Source organism: Hypomesus transpacificus, chromosome 23 (assembly GCF_021917145.1).
Source record: "Hypomesus transpacificus isolate Combined female chromosome 23, fHypTra1, whole genome shotgun sequence".
NCBI classification, from domain to species: Eukaryota; Metazoa; Chordata; class Actinopteri; order Osmeriformes; family Osmeridae; genus Hypomesus; species Hypomesus transpacificus.
The window spans coordinates 11,791,289-11,814,600 of NC_061082.1; the positions used below are offsets into that span (position 1 = coordinate 11,791,289).

At 46.2% G+C, this 23,312-nt stretch overlaps 1 protein-coding gene across 1 annotated transcript; it reads left to right on the forward strand.

Moving 5' to 3' along the window:
• Positions 1-770: 770 nt before the first annotated feature.
• Positions 771-21,936, forward strand: LOC124484986 (immunoglobulin superfamily member 3-like). The gene is made up of 6 exons (XM_047046165.1): positions 771-1,214; positions 4,128-4,535; positions 6,179-6,592; positions 14,149-14,559; positions 18,473-18,940; positions 19,708-21,936. Exons 1-6 carry the CDS (start codon positions 1,040-1,042, stop codon positions 19,956-19,958), a joined length of 2,127 nt encoding a protein of 708 aa, XP_046902121.1. The 5' UTR covers positions 771-1,039; the 3' UTR covers positions 19,959-21,936.
• The last annotated feature ends 1,376 nt before the right edge of the window (positions 21,937-23,312 follow it).

Sequence of the window (23,312 nt, forward strand, 5' to 3'; positions counted from 1 at the left end):
TGTTGGAGAAGAACTGAAGAAATACAATTCTCAACTTTTCAAAACGCGACTTTCCTTCTGTACCATATTGAATATTGAGTCGCATCGTACCATGTTCAATTGCATTGGGTTGAATGAAATCGTGTTGAATCGCACTGCCTCACAAAATGGGTGAATCGTATTGTGTCGCAAGAATAGTTACTTCATATGTATCTTTACAGTATCGGATTGTTCGGAGTGCATCAAGATGTGTATTTCAGTGGTGCAGATGCACATCCCTATCACACACCAAGCACACACACGCACTGATGCAGCTCCTCTTGAGCATATTAATACTGTAAATAACAGCATTCAGGAGAGGCATCTGCATGGAGAGGAGATGATCTTTTAAGACTTGCAGGGAATCATAATAAGATGTGTGTTCTTGGGGAGGTCAAATCAAGGGGAGAGGAAGGAGCTATGTTTTTTAGGGGAACGTGCACCTTAAAATCTTCACTAAAACACCTATAGGCCATGGATATTATTGAATATTTTGCATATTTAAGTCAGGCATATTTTATTAGTTAATTTGACTGGAGAGGAGCATAGCCATGCACGTTCAGCCAGAGAAACATGATGTTCTTTTAACTCATAGTTATTTTATTTCATAATAAATTATGGAACCGATTTCAATATTGATAATGAACTGCTTTTGGTAATATAAAGGATTTAACGATGGAAAGTTTTCTCCGACAAAATGGCTCTCTATTTTGACTTGCTCCCTCCACTCCACTTCTCTCTCACCCCCTCTCTTAACCCTCTCTGACCCCTTCTCTTATCCTCTCTCATTCTCTCTCTTCCACCAACAGACCGTGACTTCAGCATCCAGGTGAATGTGGAGCGTCGCTCCTTTACAGCAGGTGAGCCCCTGGAGCTGCGCTGCACCATAGAGGCCCAGAGAGTTGCCGAGCGCTTCTTCTCCGTGTCCTGGGTGTTCAGCAGCTCGCCGCTTGCCCTCATCGGACCCAGCGCCGTGCCTGTCCTGGGGCCCGACTATGTGGCCCGTGAGGCCGCCGGTCACATGACCATCCGCAAAGAGGCTCCCAACGTGCACCTGGTGAAGCTGCAGCGCCTTCGTCCCGAGGATGCTGGGAAGTACCTCTGCCGTGTAATCGAGAGGGAGAGGACACCGACAGGAGATTTTATCGACCGCAGCAAGAGGTCCCGTAATGTACAGATCACCGTCCAGCCCATCCGTGAGTAGAAGCTTCCTATTGGCTCCTGTGGTAGCAACCTAGCCTCTGCCCGTCTGACTGTTACACTACGCCCCATTGATGCATTGGTTAAAACAAACTCCGTTTGAAGTTTGATCGCCACCTCTCTCCCTCTCTTGTTTTTTCGCTTTCCCATCGCTCTGTACCTCTCTCTCTCCTCCTTTATCGCTCTCTCTCACAATAAAGAAACAGTCTTTATTTCAGTTTGTGGGTGATAGTGATGCGATCTCCTTTTGTACTCCTCTGTTCTGCCCTCCTTTGTGTGTATAGGGCCAAAGGGTGGTAATGCTCTATTATTGTTCTCCTCTTCCCTGGATGAGCCAGGGGCTGGGGCCAGGATAATGGAGGGAGAGAGATGGAAAGTAGCAATGGCTGGCAGAGGCAGAGCTAACAGCCGTGAAATGAGAGCGTAGAGAAGTGAGAAAAGCAGAGAATGAGGCCTTACTCTCCAGGGCAAGCTAATGGATCCCCAGGCTAAATTAATGTGTTCTGCTGGGTCAGAGAGGCCCCAGCTGGGCAATGCGGTGTTTCCAGTAGGGCGTGGAGAGACTAGGAGATGATTGAAACTAATTTCCTATAAAGGCTTCAATGCTACTGCATAATCTCTCAGTACACTCTCTGTCTTCTACAGCTATCCACTGTCTCTCTTCCTGTCTCTGCTCCCCTCTCCCCATTAGTAACTAGTTCCTGCTATCTCCGAGTCCTATTGAGAGAGACTGTAGTGTAGGTCTCTCTTTTGGTCTCTTTCTGGGGCGGTGTTGGTCTTCCCTAACAAAGACCCATAAGGCAACCCCTCCAAAACACCCCCCACCAACACCGCCCCGGCCCCACACCCATCTCTACCCCTCCCTACCAGCCCTGCAACACCATCAAGCCAAACAATGCCCCCCGCCTACGGAATTCTTGGCGAACCATAGTTTGTCTAACAAAGAACCTGACTGCCCCATAACAGCTGTTTAATATGGTCCTGTGAATGTCTAATAACTATGATTACTGAAAGCAACGGTCTTGTGGGTTGAGTCTGCTAGAGTTGGTGCTGTAGGTTTAGACCGAATGTTTGGGAGGAGACAAACAGGGGAGACGGGGAGTGAGGTGTGGGGCTGGACAGGGCTGGTTGGAGGAGAAGAGAGATGTAAAACAGAGTTGACACACCAAACCTGATGGATGAGTTTATCTTGAGCTGCGCGTAAAGCCCCTCGCACACTGCTGTGAATCCCAAACAGAGGGAGGACGAGGGAGGGAGGGATGGAGAGAGGGAGGGAGCGAAATTCGAGTTGAAACGAGGAGACTGAGAAAGAGAGAAAAGCAGAGATGGAAGAAGGCGAGGAGAGAGAGAGAAACGCCACTATAGAGTGAGACGAGAGCAGGTAGTATAAAGTATTTAGCTTGCAGGGAGACATGAAATGAATCAGGTGAGACTCCGAGAGAGGGATGAGAGTTGGAGAGAGGAAGGGGAGAAAGAGAGGGATGTCCTTTTGTTCAGTGCGGTGTGAAAGAGCTTAAAGGAAGCTTTTCTCTGTATTTTTATGGAGAGCCGTGTCTAGTTACCGAAGGTTTCACTGTGAACCCCTCTTCTATCACACCCTGAACAAAGAGGGAGAATAAGGGTGGGGGTGGGTTACAGAGGCTATTAGGGGCCTGTCCTTTCCTGTCTTCCCCCCCCTTTCCCTTCTTTCTTTCTCCTCTGAGACTCTCTTCTCTCTCATCCTCTCCTGGGTCTGGACTCCTGTGACAGAAATACTGATCCCTGCTATGTTGAGTCTGACATGTAAGCTAGGATACACCAGCTCATTCTCCTGCAGGTGTCAGGAGAACCTTAACTCTCTCCGTCTGTCTGCACAGCTGCCTGTCTGCACAGCTGCCTGTCTGCACAGCTGCCTGTCTGCACAGCTGCCTGTCTGCACAGCTGTTTGCCTGCACAGCTGTCTGTCTTATCTGCTCAGCTGCCTCTCTGTCTGCACAGCTGCCGTCTGCACAGCTGTTTGCCTGCACAGCTGTCTGTCTTATCTGCTCAGCTGCCTGTCTGTCTGCACAGCTGCCTGTCTGCAAACCTGTCTGTGCGCTCAGCTGTCTGTCTTATCTGCTCAGCTGCCTGTCTGTCTGCACAGCTGCCTGTCTGCAAACCTGTCTGTGCGCTCAGCTGTCAGTGCCTGGAGACAGTAGGGGTTGACTGATCTCTGCAAACAGTCAGTCCCCGTCAGAAACATGCATGACCTGCTGGTCTGCCTAAGGTTCTGTCAGTCGGTTGGTCCTTCATATTGTTAAATATGTCATAATTGTACATAGAAGTACATTTGTTTCCTCTCCTGTTTCTACCCTTGACCCCTATACTTTCTCTCTTTCCAGTCTGTTACATCTTTGTACACCTACATTTCGTACATCCATCTTTCTCTTCAAAATGGATCTGGGACATAAGTCCATGAACCAGCATGTGATGAATAAATGCATTGCAATTATATTACAGACAAAGAAGATCATTATGTATCAAGGGGAAGGTCTAGTCCTGTGGTTAGGGCAGTTGAATTCAGATGAAGAGGTTACAGGATCATATTCTGTGCTGTTTGTTGTTTTGGATAAGGGTCTGAATGACTATTATTCATATTACAGATCACAAGCAACTTTTTCTGCATTAATTCCTTTTTTCCTTTCAACTTTTTTCCTTCTTCGTTACATGTTGTTTGCACTCCCTCCCTATGATCTCATCTAAATCATATGTCTGAATCTCTTTCTCTACCGTGTATTCATCATCCCTTACTTCTTCCCCTTTACTCCACATCTCCACCTTCCACCCCCTCTCCTTGGATCCTCCCATTTACCATCTCCCTCCATTCCATCCATCCAACTTCTCTCCCTGTCTTTCTTCTCCACCCATTCCCCTCTCTCATCCTCCCTCAGAAAGCAACATCACCATCTCCTTGTCCACGAACTCCTCCGAAGTTCAGGAGGGGGGCGTGGTCCAGTTCACCTGTACTGCCCGCTCCTACACCGGCCCCCTCTCCATGGCCTGGCAGTGGACCGACCAGTCCAGCTCGGAACCTGCCCAGGACCTGGCCACAGTGGACCAGGACGGCAGCGTCCGACCGGGCCCTCGATACATGGAGCGAGCCAGCTACGGGGAGGTCCGGGTGGAGCGCGTCCGTCCTGCCACCTTTATCCTGTCTCTGTACAACGCCGGGCCCGGGGATGAGGGTCAGTATCGCTGCTCGGTGTCGGAGTGGCTTCAGACCGGGACCGAACCAGAACTGAGTTGGGAGAAGATCGGAGAGAAGTCTGCCACCAAGAGCGTCACCATCAAGACTGTCGGTAGGTCCACATGAAGACACACACACGTGCACCCTCACATGCGGTCCCACGAGGATTTCATGCGGGGATGTTTTCATAGTGGCAGTCAAGGTGTGATGAAGAGAGAGAAAGAAAAAGAGGGAAAAAGAGAGCGGTGTACAGAGGGAGGGAGACAGAGAGAGCGAGAACAGCATGGTTAATTCATAGGGTCTTCAGAGGGAAGGTGCCAACACAATGTCTTTATCCTAACAGAACAAACAAGAACACTCAAGAACACTGAATAATATTGGACTGATTAAACTAAGAGACAAAGTAAAGCGTGTACAAGGTGTACTCGTTCGAGCGCTCTCTTTTTCCGCTGCACACATTCACACTTTTCAGAATGCCAATGCAGTAAAATGTGTTTAGTAGTTATGTGGCTGCAGTCTGTCAGAGCAAGCTGGATGCTCCTCATGTAAAGCCCAGTTCAGCTACACACCCAGCTGAACAGCCATGTACAGGAAGTCACTGAAGCTGTACTTTGAAGGGCTAAAAAGCCAAGAGCTCAGCTCAGCCCTCACACACACACACACACACACACTTTGCCGGGATTTGGCCCTGTGGCATGCCACTGGGAAGTAGGGAAGACAAGACATCAGCTTCTATGTGGCCATTTGTTGAGACAGAGCAACAACAGCTACATTATGTAAATACAGTATGATGGAGAGTGCTGTTATTGTGAGAGTGTTTTGACATTGAGACATTGCGAGAAGGGACAAAGAGAGTTGGGAGGGTTGAGGGGCCCCCTGCTGGGGTTTTGTGTCGCCTTCCTCCATCTACGTCGTATTGAGTCTGTATATTGATTGGAAACAAATTCTGTGTATCTTCATTTCATGTATTTCTCCTCTCATACACAGTTACTCAAACGTGCACAAAGACTCGCAAGGTCTGCAAATAGATCCCTGTGAGGTTCTGTTCCTCAGTACAGACGGACGGAGAGGGAGAGTTATGGGAAGTGGGAGAGGGAGACGGACTGAAGGAGAGATGGAGGGGGAGAAGAGATGGATGGATTGAAGGAGATACAGAGGGATGGGTTGAAGGAGAGATGGAGGGAGATAGTTTTAGTGTGATGAAGAGTTATGGCCTGTGGTGGCACTCCCAGCAGCGTCCGGTGCTCCAGGCATAAAACCATCGATTATATACCCTGAAGGACGTCAGGGACGAGAGGGAGAGGGAGAGGGAGAGGGAGAGGGAGAGGGAGAGGGAGAGGGAGAGGGAGAGGGGAGAGGGGAGAGGGAGAGGGAGAATCTGTCTGTCAGTCAAGGAAAATCCTCCCTTCAGTCTTGACCAGACCAGTTTATCGCCATTATTTTAAGCCTCACACACATGTCAAATCGTGTTCCCTGTGTTGTCTCTCCACCCCTGGGGAGACAACAGGGATCTAGACAGCTTTCTGGTGCCTTAGAGCAGACTCTGGAACTAACACCTATGCACTCTGAGAAAAGATGAGTAAGACTGTAACTCACTTTCCTGTGATGGAGAGGACTACTATCTTACAAATGGTAGTCAATTAACTAATCAATGTGATTTATGAGGCCAAATATAATTATTTGACTTTGGTTGGACAATAAAGCTTTGTAAACTCAAATCTAATCGAACCTTGCTACGCCTTCATGCCTTCCCAGAATCTTCCTTTGTTGTGTCTGCCTCGTCAAGAACGCCCAGCGTGACCTATGGTGAATCGTTTGACCTCCAGTGCCTGGTCAAGCCTCGCCACAACCCCCGTGTGCCTGCCTCCGTCACCTGGCGCTTCCTTCCTGCCTCGGCCAGCGAAGGGACCGAGTTCCGTGACCTGGTGACCTTCACACGAGAGGGGACCCTCCAATGGGGCGAGCAGCTACTGGGCCTGGGCACGCGCACCACTGTGGACCGTTCCCATGCCAACACCAACTTCCGCCTGTCTATCACACGGGCAGGAAGGCGGGAGGCGGGGACTTATCAATGCTCCGCCCAGCTATGGAGAAGAAACTATGATGACACCTGGAGTAAGATCGCCAACCGCACCTCCAACCTGCTGGGGATCAGTGTTCTACAGCCTGGTAGGATACCCTTACACACACACACACACACACACACAAAGCATGAATCCTGTATAGCTTCGGGGAATTCTTTCAGTTCTGTCCTCAAACTATTTCTGTCTGTAGTTTTCAAAATCCCACTGCCTTCACACCCCTGTGCCCTGTGCACATTAGAGGAGCAATAATGGGATGATGGGTTGAGTGTTCTGCACACTCTTTCTCTCTCTCTTTCTCTCATACACGCACGCACACTCACATCAAGCTGATCAGTCAGTAGAATATGTTCATTCTTGGTTCACTCTGTCCCGTACAGTTATAAGCACGCACATGTATATGTTGCCACTACTTACAAGATGTGACACATGCACACACCTACACACACCTACACACACCTACACACACACACAAACACACTGGAGTGTTTATCAGTGATTACCCCTGGAAGCATGGTGTGTAGAAGTAACTGGGAGGCTCCTTTCTCTGTGTGTGTGTGTGTGTGTGTGTATGTGTGTGTGTGTGTGTGTGTGTATGTGTGATGGGGTGAGTGGGTGGGTTCCTTTGAGGATTCTTCAGTGAGTAGGAGGACCTGCCCAACCATGAGATTAGGCCAATGACTACTGGTCAATATCTGTCTGACACACACACACACACTCTTCCATATGGCCTAGCTTCCTCTGTTGATCTGGCTTACTTTAACTCACTCAAAGATACACACACACACACAGGCAGACAACTGTGCTTGATTGGCTGTCTGACCTCAGCATCTCAAGAAGAGTGATCCGTCCGTCTGCACCCTTTAGGAGGCATTTGACCATCGACTTCTCATCCTGAATGCTCCTTTAGTTTCCCTTGTGTGCTTTTTGCCCTGTTTACCTTCCGTGCAGACCAGCAGAGAACACACACTCTCTCTTTCTCACACACACACGCACACACACACACAAACACACGCACACACAGACATTCTCTGTCTCATTCCTTTTGTTGTGTCTGAGCACCCCTGGGGAAACAGGATCTATCCAGCTTTCTGATGCATTAGAACAGACTAAGGAACTAACACTAAGGCACTATGGTACCGAGCAGTAAGGCTGTATCTCACTTCCTTGTGATTGCGAAAAGGATCTTCTTGGTTGAATAAGGACCCTATGTGTCTTGTGAGACCAAATTATTCACTCTGGTTGGACAATAAAGTTTGCTGTTCAAATAAAAGAGTAAGAAATGGAGCTCTTTTCTGGTCCAATCTCTGTGACTATTTGATCAGTTACCTTGGAGATGCGTGAGATAAGAGTTCCTGGGGCAACGATCAGTTATCATGGCGAAGCCATCGGTTACGGCAATTTCAGGATTGTTCGGTCCTTAAACCAGCATGTTATTGTCAGTTTCCACTACACACACAATAGCATGTTGTTCATCTCATAGTTACTGTGTTTGCTTCAGAAGAGGTCCTTCTGTTGTCAGGCCCATACTGATGATTCATCTGGCTGCAAATATCTCTCATCTCATCCGTTTTGTTTGTCTTTCTCTCTCTGTCTTTCTGTCTTTTTTCCCTCTGTATATTTGAACCACTCATGGCTACAGTAAACCGTTTAATGGCATTCGCAGTGTTCTCTCTCAAAGAAGCAGAAAGGCGCGCTGTGTGATGGAGTGTGAAAGGCAGCATCTGACCAAATGCATTATTGAGAGCCTTTAAATCCTCCTTCCAGAGGCTCTTGCTCACTATGCATGTATTCATCTGAATGCCTATGTGACATCTGCCTCTGCTTGCTTATACATTTAAAAGCAACTGCTTGTTCATAACGAGGAGGCAGACCTGGGCCCAAACCACTAATCTCAGTCCCTTCTTGGGTCTGTCCCTATTCCTTTGTCTCTTTAATCGTGGTTTAGGCTGGACAGGGCTCAAATTGGGAGGTGTACACATGTGATGTGCTAATAATGTTTGCATAACCTCATACAACCTATAAAAGGAGTCATGAGAGCACTACCGTAACCACAGCTTTCTCCCAAGCCCCCAGAGCACCATAACAAGCTACTGCATATTGCTAGTCCTCTCCAGAGGTGTGCTCTTTTGTAGACCCAGAGTGTCTCTGTTTTTCCTCCATTTCCTCCAGAGCTCCATATGTTGGACAGTTGTACAGAACACACACACACTCACACACCATCTCCTCTCTCATACACACACACACACACAAACTCAATGTGCTGAATCTCTGTAATGAAGATGCTGCTCAGAGCTGCTGGTTTGGGGAATTGAGTACATTTTCATGTGTGTGCGTGTGTGCGTATGTGTGTGTGTAGTTGAGGAATAGGATATTAACGATCACATTTCATTGGCTCTGCTGGAATGGGGAGGATGTGAGATGATGATTATGAGATCCACATTATTACACCCTTCATAATGTTCCCTACTGTACATAGCAGACTGTACATGATTAAACACATGTACTTAGACTGGAAGTTGTCCATCCTCTACCATCCTTATCTGTCATTGATCCCTCAGTGACTGTCTCTCTGTCTTTCTCTCTCTTTCTGTTTACCTCAGAAGGATAGCAGACTGCAGCAGCAGTAACTTACTCGTGTCCACGCTCCCTCCATGCTACTCAAACGTCTCTTCCTGACCCCTTCCTGTTGTTTGTGTTGCTACAGTGACAAGATGTCCCTGCTTATCAGAGAACGGATTTTCTCTGTCCATTGCCATTAGTCTCCTGCTGATTCACTTTCACCCCCCCCCCCTCTCTCTCTCTCTCTCTCTGTCTCTCTCTCTCTCTCTCTCTGTCTCTCTCTCACTTTCTGACCCCTACTTCCTCCCCCCTCCCCACTCATCCCTCTATCAATCTTCGTTCCCTTCCTTCCTCACTCCCAGAATGCCTGTGGGCTCTTCCCCAGCCAGTGTTAGGGGAGATTCTCAGAAATGCTGCCAGGCTTCCTCAACATGATGGCATTGAGGTGCAAAGCCTATCGGTGTTGTGTTCTTATTGTGACGGGGACCTGTCACTGTTACCATGCCACGTTACCATGCCACAAGATGTGCCCTGTAGCGTGCCCCAGGCACAGCGCTGTCTCCTGTCTGAACACCAATCCACTCTCTCCCACACACACACACACACAAACACACACCATGTGTAATATATATGAAAAGCCTCTGTCTAACTAAATAATTTCATGGAAGGCCCTTGATTAAACACAACAAATTCTCTCAAGGTCAGCCCATCCCCATTGCTCCACTACTGCACCCTCTGCCGTTCTCTAACTTACTCCCTTATCTCTTTCTCTCTCTCTTTCTAGACACGTCCACTCTCCATTTTGCATAGGCACATATCCTAAACCCAATTGCCCTGAACCCACACCCTGCCATCCTTCCCAGACTCCTTCAGCGATCCAATCTTGAGTTAATCTCTTTGTCTTCCCCAAATCTGCAGACACAACCATATTTTCTCGGTCGCTTTCTCCATCTCTTTCTCTCTGTTCCTACTGCAGACTGTGTGTGTGTGTGTGTGTGTGTGTGTGTGTGTGTGTGTGTGTGTGTGCACAACTGTAATTGAAACTCAGGGTGAGAATTTCACTGCTTGTGCCCCTCATGAGCTGTGTTTTGTAGAAGGAAAGGGGGATAAGTAGCAGAAGGCACCATCAATGCCAAATGGTTTGGGCTAAATGGACAAAACATTGAATATAACTGGCTTGTCTCCTTTATAACTGTCTCATCTCTTTCTCTCTCTTTCTCTTTGACTCTCAGTACTGTGGCTCTCACACGCACAGGCACGCCCATGTAATACGGTTGTGCTACTTCCCATACTTTTTGTGGTTGCTGTGGTCATCAGGTTCCCATCATCTGTGTCCATCCTCAACCCTCTACCACCCTCATCTTATCCGAGCCATGTTTTTTCCTCCCGGATTTCCTGTTCTGCTGCTCTGCAATCAGTGATCAGACAGAAAGAGGCAGTGTGTGTGTGGACGTGGTTGGAGCTTCCATGTAGCGCTCCGATTCCATAATCAACCCAATCTTAATGCCATTGCTGGTGTGAGAGGGGGTGGGGGGTGGAAAGCTATCTCTGATACAAAAGGATCAGAGATACATGACCATCATTAGCATAGAAATGAGGCTCTATTAGAGACTTTTCGAACCCAGAGACAGTCCCATCCTTCCTCTTTCTACCCTCCCCCCTCAGCCAGGAACAGCCCTTCCCCCCTCTATTTCTCCATCCTTTTTTCCATTCATTCATCTCTACTCACCACGGACAGCCCCCCTTTCTCCTCCAACCCTCCCGCATCCCTCCTCCGTCAGGGATAGTCCCCTCCCTCTGCCCCCCCTGTCCATCTTCCCTCTGCCGAGGACAGCCCCTACTTCTATCTCTCCTTCCCCTACAATTCCATTCATTCGTACATCCTCCTGAAAGATCTTCCCACAGTGACTGGGCTTCTCACCAGTGGGGAGTTTCTGTGAGGTCACACCCAGCCTGAGTGAGCCGTACCTGGAGAACGAGTGGCGCTACAGCCCTGGCTCTGACATGCCCTGGGGCGAGGGGTGGATTACCTTGTGGCTGGGCTGATGCTAATGCTAGCAGAGAAGCAAGTGGCCTGTAAAGCAGGATAAGCCCTCTGGAGAGGAACCGCAGAGATGCCTGCCGTTCTCTAAGCCTCAAAGTAAAAATCCTGGGAATATTGTCTGTGCATGTCTCTCCTCCTCTTCTCTGAATGTCTCTTGCTCTGTCTCTCTCGGTTTTCATCTAATTGTCTGTCTCAGTGGTGGGGTGGTGCACTTTAGTTTACTTTTTACTTTTAAGAAGATACTTCCATTTGAAGCAGTACCCTCATATGGCCTCTTCATTTGAGTTCATGAATAATCATCAGGAATCAGATGAGCTTCCTGAATATTCATGAGTTGGCAAGTGACAAGGCGACCGGTGATTGGTAAAGCCACATAACCTGTCTGGCACAGCAGGGGTGAGAGAAAGGGTGAGGGAACGAGGGTTGAGAGTGTCAACATAAAGTGTGAGAGAGGGAGGGGGCAATAGACAGACTGAGGAAGAGAGACGTGTGAAGGGAAGATGGAGACGGAGGGAGACCATTCATTTATGAAATATTAGGTCGCCAAATACTTGCCCTCTCTCTGTGTGTGGTTGATTTGGGTGATTTGAAACGTCTCTTAAAGTCTCGCAGTCAAAAGAGAGGGGGCGGGGGCCGTGTGCCCTTTATGCAAATGGTACATTTAAATGAATAAAAGCTTCTTCGTCTCAGTTCTGCAGCTGCCTTCAGAGGCATCAACATCAAGTGGGATACACATGATGGGAAGAGACCCAATCAACTTTATAGAGAAGTGGTTACCGCTTGGTCAACACACTCCACACACGCACACATATACTGACAAATGTACCTAACCCTGCAGAGAAGCTGAAATATTTGATAATGGTGGGTGGGGGGTCTCCAGTCCTGTAAAAATGCCTCACACAGGTTGATTTACTTTCTGTTTCTGTGTTTGGGGTGGAAAACGAGCAGAGCGGCAGAATCTTAACAAACTGATCATTTGGTTGTGCCTGGCAGCATTTAATCAGATCTTCTTCAACTCAGACTGGGATTCACAGCGGTGCACTCACAGGTATGCCGTCGTCCTGGGAGACGGGGTTACCGTGGTAACAGGAGTTGCGGGGGTGGCAATTGAAAAGGGGGAAGGAGGTGGGTGTGATGGCACCATTTGTGTTCAAGGTTAACTCCTAAATGATTATTGTCTGCGCCCTGATTGGCTCCCAGTTCCCTGAACATTCCTTCTGTCTGACTTGGAACACTACGGAGGTCTCGGAGGGACAATTGGAGCAGGATAACTCATCTTGAGGAGAGAACAAAGAGAGAGAGGAGTACTGACTTGAACCTGTTGTTCTTGCCCACACACATGCAGGATTCTGCACTGTAAGTGAGTTTGCTAGCTACCAACTAATGCAAAACTGGGATGACAAGTGTTTCCAATTATGGATCTGTCTTATTCTAGGTTGACACCCCTGAGACTCATTAAAGAAACACACTGCACAGAACATATAACAAATATTCTAGTAGTCAACCATCTCTCGCTTGCCCTCTCGCTCTCTTTCTCTCACTCTCTCTCTCTCACACACACACAGACACACACACACACACACAGCTAGTGCCTTTGCATGATAAATGACCTGGTTGAAAATGTATGATTGAAAACTCCATAAATACATAGTGTACATGCTGTGATTTCCCAGCACAGTGTACAACTCCCATCAGAAACACACACACACACACACGGAACACACACATGCACTTATCCCTATCCCTACTCCATGCTCTGTCCCTCATGTCCCTAGTCTATGCTCTGTGTGACTGGCGTGTGTTAGTTAAAGTGTATGTATGTGCACTGGGGTTGGAGGACGCTTCTTTTCTCCTCTGTGGATGTAAACTTGGATTATGACCCAGGCCCACAGAGGCACAGTGCCTCAAGTCAGTCCCATCTAAGATGGTTGTGGGTTGGGGGTTTTAATGGGTAGCTCTCCCTGAGAACCATAGCCAGAATTCTGTAGCTCTGTGCAGGATTCTGGTCAGGGTGATGGTCAGGCTTTCAGAGAACTCTCCATTGGGCCGAGAAGGAGATTTCTCATTTCAGAGTCTCTGGAGATGTTGTTGCACTGTCAGAAGCCCCAGTGCGGGTGAGCTTAGACGCCGCTAAGCTGTGAAAATGCTTCTCATAGCATTGCAAAACACAAGACCACACACACACAATCACACACATACAAACACAAGAACCAATAGTAGTGCATTCACCAGTCTGTGAGTTGTTAACATTATCCCGGCAGGTAGCTGTGCAGGCAGTCAATCCTATTACGGCTTTGTGTGTGTGTGTGTCTGTGGAAAATGTGTGTGTGTGCATTTATGTATCCCATGGCCCAGTGCAGTAAGGAGCGTGAGCTGAACCCGTGACATTCATTGTCATCATGATGATGCTGTACCTTAACCATATGTTCTGCTGTTCCTGTGTGGTACTCATTCCTCTATGTATGTGCTGTATGCCTGTCGTTCTGAACTTGGAACATAACGCACGTTAGGTCTAATCCTTCCTGTATGCGTGCGTGCGTTTGTGTATGCCTGTTTGTGTAGACGCTTCATCCCCAGGGAGCCAGCAGGAGATGTGTGTGAGCAGTCACACCTAGTCAACCTGCAACTAATCCCATGTTACACCTGGTCTCTCTGTGACCAATCCTGTCGCAGTGCCCTGAGCAGGCAAAAAAACCACAGCTCCTCCCTGACGTCTTTTTTTCCCCGTCGACTCTACACTCTTTCTCTCTCTCCGCCTTTTCTGTCTTGCTCACTTTTTTGGGCTCTGCTTCTTTCTTTCTGTCAATAGTCTGTCGTCTGACATTTGTCCCTTTTTCTGTTTTTTTGCCTACACATGCACCCGAAAGCAGGCACTCCCCCAAATTTCTCCAATCATATCACTCAACAAAAATGGTGTAGTGTAACTGTACCAGTCGCCACTTACTTCTGTTAAAATTCATGTTTGTCTTTACTTTCTCTTTGACCCCTCCCCTCTCTATCTTCCCTCCCTCCCTCCCTCTGTCTTTTTGTCCATCCAGTGAACAAGCTGCGGGTCCAGAAGACCAACCAGTCTCTGGTCTACCTTGAGGACAGCAGAGTCCGTGTCAACTGCTCCATCGCCTCCCAGACCAGCTCAGACTCCCAGCATGCTGTGTTGTGGTACGTGAGGCGTGCAGCGGGGGCGGAGCAGGACGAGCTGCTCCTGAGGATCGAGCGCTCGGGGGCGTTCCAGTACGGGGCCTACGCCGACGAAGAGTGGCTTCGCCGGCGTGTGCAGGCCGAGCGCCTGTCTCCACACCTGTATGCACTGACAATGAACAGGGCAGAGGCCAGCGACTCCGGAACCTACTACTGCCTGGTGGAGGAGTGGTTGACCGACCCTGAAGGAGCTTGGTATCGGCTTGCTCGAGACTCTTCTGGCTACACTCATGTCCTCGTCCAACAGCCAGGTACTGGTGCAGGCTAATTCATTTGAGGGTTCTGGTGTTGCAGATAGATGCGACGTGGTGCGTAATGAGTGTTAAAATTCTAAGAATGTGTCACCTATCTGATCGACCCTGTTACCGGTCATGGTTATTTTTTTAGACCGTAAATAAAACGGGACCGTAAATTTCTCCGGGAAATAGAGACAATGACATTGCGAACAATTAAATACACTGGTTTGAAACTTATGTGCCTTCTGAATTCTCGTATACTTTAATTTTTTATTATAAAATGTTGTTTTCCTTTTCTTTCGTTGATGTTTTGACTATGGCCAGAGGCCATTACCTCCCTTCCTGTAGGAGCGTTAATGTTAGCATAAAGGGGGTCATTGTAGGTGGTGAATTGAAAGGCCGGAGACGCTTCGTGTTTGTTCCTGGCTTGGGAACCAAAATTCACTTTTGGTTAGATTCTCAGGGAGATAATTGACTCGTTAATATCTGACTCCAATTTTAGAAAATGTGCTCAAGTCCGTTACCTGTAATCTTGAGCACTTAACAGTTAATGACATGAAACTCTGACGTAGGTAAAAATAATCTCCTTGATCAGAGCACCGACCCTTAAGTATGCGTGTTCACTAATCAGTCGTTTATCATGACTATAATATGGATTTAACCATAGTAGACCTAGTATGTAAACCAATCACGTAGAGGCTCTGGTAAATTCCTTCGGAGCCTGAAGATCCACTGTAAGTGACTCAGGCCTTAAGTTAAAACCTACTTCAAAAGTCTATGTTTATAACCAGACTAGATCAACGTTTTCACCGCCGTAGCTTGATAGATATGTTTCAAGGAGAACAAGTAACTTAAAATGCACAATTATGGTTTATTATCTAAATAGTAAGATAATTAATACAATGATAATGAAATATCATCAAATACAAAACATACCTTCAGAGCAATGGTTAACAAAGGTATTCACAATGAAGACTTGGCGCCTAACGCACCAGAGCTGTATCGTAAACAGAACTCAAAGTGATTGGTAAAACTTCTTCCTAAATACAGCCACACCTGACTAAAATGGGGACACCGGTCATATGACTGAAAAGTTTGTCTAACGCAACAAATTCAAACTGGATCATTAATCAAGGCTGCAGTAGACCAAGTTGTGCCCTTGCAAGACAAGGTAATATGTTAAACACATGTTGGTCTGCTGCAGGCACAAACTCTGTAAACCCTGTACATGTTACAGTATTAAAATTATAACTAAAATGTAATACATAAAATAAGAAACAAAAGCATATCAAACATGACATTAAAAGCTGTTTAGAATGATATTTACAAGAACACAACTTTTAATGATAATTTCAGAGTCTTCCTCTGTCCACCTTCTTCTTCAACTGTTGAGATCACCTCTCCAGATGTGTGTCATTAAGGTGTGATTGTCATTTTAGCATTCATGCAAATCAACGACTGTCCCAGACGAGTGGCTGGATGACCAGTGACAAAGGGGCTGCCAAAACAGCCCTACATCATCGTATCGGTCATTGAAAGTCTCCAACCTTTCAGACTAAACTATCAGTCCAACATATAACTATAACCGTTATAACAAGACTGTTTCTTCTGTTGATGTTTTTTATGATGAAGAGTTGCGGCACCAACAAAATAAACACTTTTATTTATTTACCTTTTAATGTCTGTACACAAATTTCAGCCACCTACTTTAATATTTAAATATACAAACACGCTCTCAAACCATAGGCCTAGGTGTAGTGTTAAGTTGATTATTGACAGGCAAGCTCTCGACCCTCATCAGGAATCTTACATTAATGTAAAAAAATGTTACTACCTTTACACACCTAGTTCAAATAGTTCAGGTTTTAAAAATCCAATAGCTTTATGAAGGAAAAAAAAATCTTCTCATTTTGACAGTTAATGTAGGTGGTCTTTTGTCTATTATTCACACTCTCCAACAAGAGTACAAAATGTCAACTGTGGGTTGCCTGTCATTTTACAGTGTGGGGGTAGGGCAATTGCAATGTAGCCAGCTGTGACTCCTCTTACATTTACATGTAAATAGGTTCACTGTCTTGATAATGGCCCATTTGGGATTACATAGCAATTGGCCAGTTGGTAAAATGGGACTAGCCACCAACATTTTGGCAAAAATAGCCCGGCATCTGAAATGGTTGCCTGTATTTGATATAAAGTTATCCAAAATCTCAATTTAGGGCTTGATTTATTTCCTCCAAAAGTTGGCCAAATGATTTAGTTCCTCCTAGTTGGGCCATTTTTTTTTTTTTACAAATTCGATTTGTTAAAAAGGAATAGGCCTAAACACTCTCACTATGTGTCCAACCTGTGAGGGCAGTAAAGCTAGTTTGAGCCATGGCTGTGAGTTACATGTGTACAGCAGGGAGTTTGTTTCAAAATATCTCCATGGTATGCCATCTATCCACATGGTATTAAACACACACACACAGTCTAGTTGTGCCAACACCACCTGATTCACACCTTAAGTGCACCTGGAGCCCCTTTCTAGCTGAAAGTGACGGCATCCAGATACAGTGGGTCCCTCCATTGACCCTCTCCTTCCTTGAGATCTGAGCATGTTTCGAAAGCAGGATGATATCCCTAGGTGTCTATGGCATTTGCCCAAATTGAACATGAAAGTCAAACGGAAGGGCTTTTACAGGGCAAGGCTAAACTCGTCTTTTATTCAAGGAACAAAGTGGACACAGTTCTGTTGCACAGAACAGTCAAATGGCTCCACATGCTTATCTTTGTGTGTGTGTTTTAGTTCGAGTTCCTTTTCTTGTTTTCCTAGAGTGCGACACCTGGGCGAGATGGTAGAATGTGTTTGTGTGTTTGGATGATTGTGCGTTCAGGAGAGGGTAAGGTGTGCCTGCAGGTACCAAAGCTCACCTGTGGATTAGGTTATTATCAAATAGGCCACAACCACATGAGATAGCTCTGCCTCCATATCTATTTATAACCATATAAATACAGAGATGTGAATATATATAAGATAAACAGCAGACTGGGGTTGATTTCCCTCAGGGGCGTCATAGGGGGGCGTTGTGTGTGTGTTTGGGGGGGGGGTTCTCATTAAGGTGCACTCAGCTAGGAAGGCATAATATATTAAAGGGATCTCTCTGCCTATCTGTAAGACTGAAAGGGAAGCGAAAGGCTATTGCTGGCAGCTGACACCTTATGTTCCCCTGCTCTCCTCCTCTTATTTTCTTCTCTCTGTTATCCTCTTCCCTGATTTTGCTGCACTGCATTTAAGTCACTGAGATATTGTTATTGCACTGTTCAATTATTGTTGGTTCACTATGGCTTAATTAACTAGCTACTGTAAATAAGATGTTACTGATGCACTGTAGTTCATTGTTGCACTAGTATTTTCTTTTACTTCGCTATGCACTTCTGATCCTCTGTCTTTTTTTTGCACGTTGCTTCAGATAAGTGTCTGCTTAAGAATGAAATGTAAACAGGAACTCTCATTTGGGTCTGGTGAAGTCTCTCTACTTAACTGGATTGTAACCAGATGTTACCCTTCAGACAGACAGCCTAGTTCTGGGCAGCTCTTTCTCTGTGTGAGAAACTGAGAGGCCATCAACCGCTGGTGGCATCAACTAGCCTGTTAGCCTAGTTATCTAGGATACAGTTTTAGCCTTGGGTGTTTTGGAGTTTGTTGTGCCTCATTGTTAGCGGAGGCCAATTGAAGGAGGGGAGAAAATTCATTGGAAATGGTGTTCTATTATATTTGGATTGTGTTTGTTTATGTTTGGTCATATTTTGAAGTACAAAATATATTAAAGAGCTGCAGTTTCTTAGGAGGAATCAAATGAGAACAATGATTCTGCTGTTAGCACCCAGTAATGGATTTTCATCTAATGACTTATCCCCTTGCCCCTTCTCTCTCTCCCTCTGTCTATAGAGGTGCGCCTGCAGATAGAGGAGGCGGAGTCTAATGTGACAGTACACGAGGGGGGTCCTTTCCGTCTGGGCTGTAGCATTCTGTCGCAGTCCTCCCGGGATTCCCGCTTCTCTGTGTCCTGGTATGTCCAGCGTTCCTCCGTAGGCCCCAAGGACGAGGAGGAGGGTGAGGAGGAGGAGGAGGAGGAGGAGGAAGAGGAGGAGAAGGAGTGCGTGTTCTCAATCGGCCATGACGCTGTGTTTGGGAACGGGAACTGCAGCCCGGCGGAGGAGGAGGGGCCAAACTCCCGTCTTCAGTTTGAGAGGACGAGCTCGGACCTGTACAGTCTGGTCATCCAGGTGGCGCAGCCTAGTGATGCGGGCCGGTATTACTGCCATGTGGAGGAGTGGCTTCTGAATCCCCGCAATGCCTGGTATCGCCTGGCTACCAATAATTCCGGGGTGACCCTCATCAACGTGCAGCAGCAGGGTAATTTCTGAATGTGCTCCTTCCCTCCTCTCTTTGTTCTCTTTCCGTCCTCCATTTCTGCTCCCTCTCTACTCCCTCCATTATCTCCATCTCTCTTCTCCCTCCATTATCTCTCTATACTCCCTTTTTACCATCGCTGCTCATTTGGTCCTTGACCCACCCTGACATTAAGTACACCCTAATTTCACCGTCACAGATATGCCCCTTGGCTCAGCTAACTTGATAGTTATTTCCACAAGCACATTGGTTATTCACTGCCTGTTTCCTTCATATTCTCATAAGTAAGATAATCAGATTTATTGTCAAAGCACACTCTGACATATGCCACAGTAATTATTTATTGTGAAATATGTGCAGGCATACATATTGTGCAACATCTTCATTTATACACATGCTACCATGGGTATTGAAGCATATACTACAAACAGAATGGCGAATGGCCCATGTCTCTCTGATGCTGGAGGCTTTGATTAAGAGCTCTCAGGTCTTTGAGTTAGTTTCGAGACCCAGGTAAGAGATATAGGGTAACTGCCATAAAAAAAACATCTCTATGTATCCCTATTCCAGGATATTCCCTCCTGGTGCCATCACTTTTATATAACCACTGAGACGTTCATGGATAAGAGAAAAACATGTCCCCTCCGCCGATGTCATCTTTTTTTACCTGTTATACTCCTACTCTTACTTGTGTTGAGGTGCAAACACATGTTCTTGAGGTCTGTGTAACCATCAGAATAACTTTTTCTCTTTCTCACTCTCCTCCCCAGTCTCGACCCTGCAGTCGGTGGTGTGCTCCAACGACTCTCTCTTCTATTTCATCTTTTTCTACCCGTTCCCTATCTTTGGGATCCTGCTCATTGCCGTGCTCCTGGTGCGCTACAAAAGCCGCAACAACAGCAAGAACCAGGAGGGCAAGAATGGCGCCCCCCTGCTATGGATCAAGGAACCGCACCTCAGCTATTCCCCAACCTGTCTGGACCCACCTGCTCTCAGCCTGCACCCTGGCTCTGTGGAATAAAACAAATGCGACCACAAATGTGCACACATACTGCGGACCAGATCAATTCCAAACCATGAAGGGGCTTTTAGCTCTCCTCTGGACCTCATCTGGCCTATCACCGTTGTGTTCAATTAGTCAATCAACCAATCAATGAAAACATGTAAACCCCGCTCTATTCACCGTGGCTGTGATTGGATATATTTACAGCAACAGTGCTGTGTGTGTGTGCCTGTGTGTGTGTGTGTGTGTGTCTAAAGGGGAAACGGATGTGAGCGTGTGCTATTTCGTTTGTAAGAGAGACGTCTAGAGAGTGTGCCAATATGAACACTTGTTTATAAGCTCGCCCATTTAGTCTTCTTTTCCCCCTCAAAATGATCTCCTAATTCCAAGCCTGTTGTGTTTCCTCTCTCCTAACGGTTGTCGGTTCTTCACTACATGTGTATATCAACGACTGCTTGTGTGGACAATTCTAGGAACTCTGGTACTGTATCAAAACCTCTAAGGATGAAGTTTTACTGTGGATCTGAATTCTGATCAGCCACTTCTCATTCCCTGACTTTGTTACCTTGAGGACCGCTCTGCTACCATTGACTCTGGATCTGTTGTCTCCTGCACAAAGACTTGCTGTAGGCTGAGATGAGGTGTGTGTGTGTGTGTTAGAGAGGGACGGTAGAGAAATGGGAGAAAGAGACAGTATTTGTTGATCTCACTTTGTTTGCCCTAGCAGACATGAAGAGAGACGTGGCAAGAGACTTGTACACATACATGCACAAATCTTAAATGTGGCTGCTTCCTTCTTCTCCTTCTCTCCAGAAAGGGAGAGGGAAGGAGGGATGGAAGGACTGAACTGCTTCATCCCACTGTGGAAAAACCTGAGGGAAGATCTTCTTACTCTTTTCTGTCCTCTGCCACCAATGGCTGAGATCTATAGCATGGGCGGCAAAGCCGATTGGCTCGGAAGCAAGCTGTGAAAATGGCTGCCGACCTCCTGTTGAGGGATTATGGGACAGAAAGGGCGATATGTATGCTTCTGTTAAATCTGTTGATTTGTTCTGCATAAATGTATTGACACAGTGGGAATTATGTGCTGAAAAGAAAATTGATTCTCACACATTTTATACGTTTCACCAATATTACATCCTTCTACTGTCTGTAAAAGATATGAATTGATCCTACAGAATTCTACTGAGTCGCTAGAGATCACTGCTAGAAATGAATGCACTGGAGTGGTGGTACAGAGAAACACTGCTGAATCTTTTTGGACTTTGCTCATGAGAAGAAAGAATAACTTAACAGTAATGTTATAGACAGTACAGAAAAATGTATTTAAAGTGATTCAAATCCAATTTATGTTTGTTTAAGGTGTTCTCTTATTATTTATGTGATACTATTGCTTTTTATTTAAGTTTTTTTACAATTCGTATTTGCTCTGAAATTCCTTAAGGACTGCAATGCTGATGTTGCCAGGCAACCTAGTCAAACAAATCATTCGCCTGTGCTATGTGTCAATGGCAACCCAACAACTGGTGGCGACGTAGTAGATGATGAGTAGAAATGCTAGATGTGTCCTCAGAGCTGTTCCACAAAAGGCTTCATTCATTCAGGACTCAGTGGAACACTTTAGAAGTGCTTAAAGACATGTGCAAAGATGCCTAGCCGCTTTACATACAGTGTAATGTACAGTTACACACAGCCACACACTAACATGGAGCCTCTGCTAGTTTAGTTTATTTATTGAAGAGTGCTGTGTGTGTATCACTAGTTAGGATGTCTGAGATGTGTGGAAGCCTAGGAGGACTGAGACTGCCCTCTCTGTCCAGCAGTTTGGAACTGGGAATCGGAGAAGTAACATTTCCGTGTCTGACGTCGAAACTAACCCTGTCACTGCCAGACTGACAAAAACCTTGTCCTTCTCTTCTCAACAATCGTGTCAAAGTGTATATTTGCATGACAGTGTTGCAGGAGGTGTTCTATGTTTTATAAACTTTTGAACTCATTGTTGTGTTTTTTTTGACAGAGCAAAGCTACACCCTTCCACTTCCTGTGCCAAACCAAATGAGGGACCAGGAAGAGAATGATCTCTTGTCAATCATACTTGACCTTTTATTTTCCAGTACAGCCTTGATTGCTGGTAGGCATTATCGTCTCCAAATGTGTTTGCTACAACTATTGGTTAAGTTGGATCTATAGCAGACAATGATGACAAATGAGTTCATACTTAAACTTAATCCATACATCAGAGGCTATATTGGTTTATCTCAACTCGCACAAGACAAACTGTCTAAAGGGCAGAGTGCATCCAGTACAAGGAAATGGAGGGACTGCCATTGATGTGTGACGTTCCACCATGAATGGCATGATTGGCATCCATCATTGGCAGAGCTGTACAGTTGACATCTGAACTCTGCTCCAGTACATTGTGTTTCCGTATGAAAGCCATCCCCTAACCGCCTCTCGACGTGTCCTCAGCGTTCTCCAAACGTTCCACATACGTTCCGATAGTATTGTGTCTGCGTTCTGAGGCGTTGCGTTGCATGCAGTGTTTAGTGCTGCCTCTAGGTTTAGCTGTAATGTAATATACCAACGTGGTGGTGATGATGATGAAGAAGATTATGTTTTCATTTCGGCAAGTGCTGCTTTTTCCAGTGATGTCTTTTTTATGTTCTTTTTTATCTACAAAGTGCACTGATACTGAAAAGGAAGGCCATAGCTTTTTAATAATGCTTACTGTGTTTTGTTGTATAATAACAAGTTTTATTTTTTATTTTAGACATATATTCTATTAAATAGTAACCTTTCAGACACATTGCTATTCTGTCAAGTTAATTGCAATAAAACATGTTCAGTGCAAACCAAACTTATGTACGTTCTCTCTAACTTTCCTATTTTGGAAACCCTAGTTCGATCCCGGTTAGCCTGCAAGCTTGGGGGGTGGACTAGCACTCCCCTCATAAGCCATCTAGACACAAGTCCTTTTGTTTCCTCTCTCCCTCTCTTTCACACTTACAAAATCCCATAATAGGTACATACTCACTCTCTGACAGTGGCCTTGTGGCACTGTCTAGCCTGGTTTGTCCCCCTCTCTGTCTCAATCACATACACACAGTAGCAACAGTACATTTACATTTAGTCATTTAGCAGACTTACAGTAAGTACAGGGACATTCCCCCCGAGGCAAGTAGGGTGAAGTACCTTGCCCAAGGAAACAACGTCATTTGGCACCGCGGGGAATCGATCTGGCAACCTTCTGATTACAAGCCCAACTCCCTCACCGCTCAGCCATCTGACCCCCCACGGTAGGACTTATCAACCTCCTATCACCCTCCTAAGAACTCCACCAAAATGTTCAGTAGAAGTAATCCGATTCCCCTT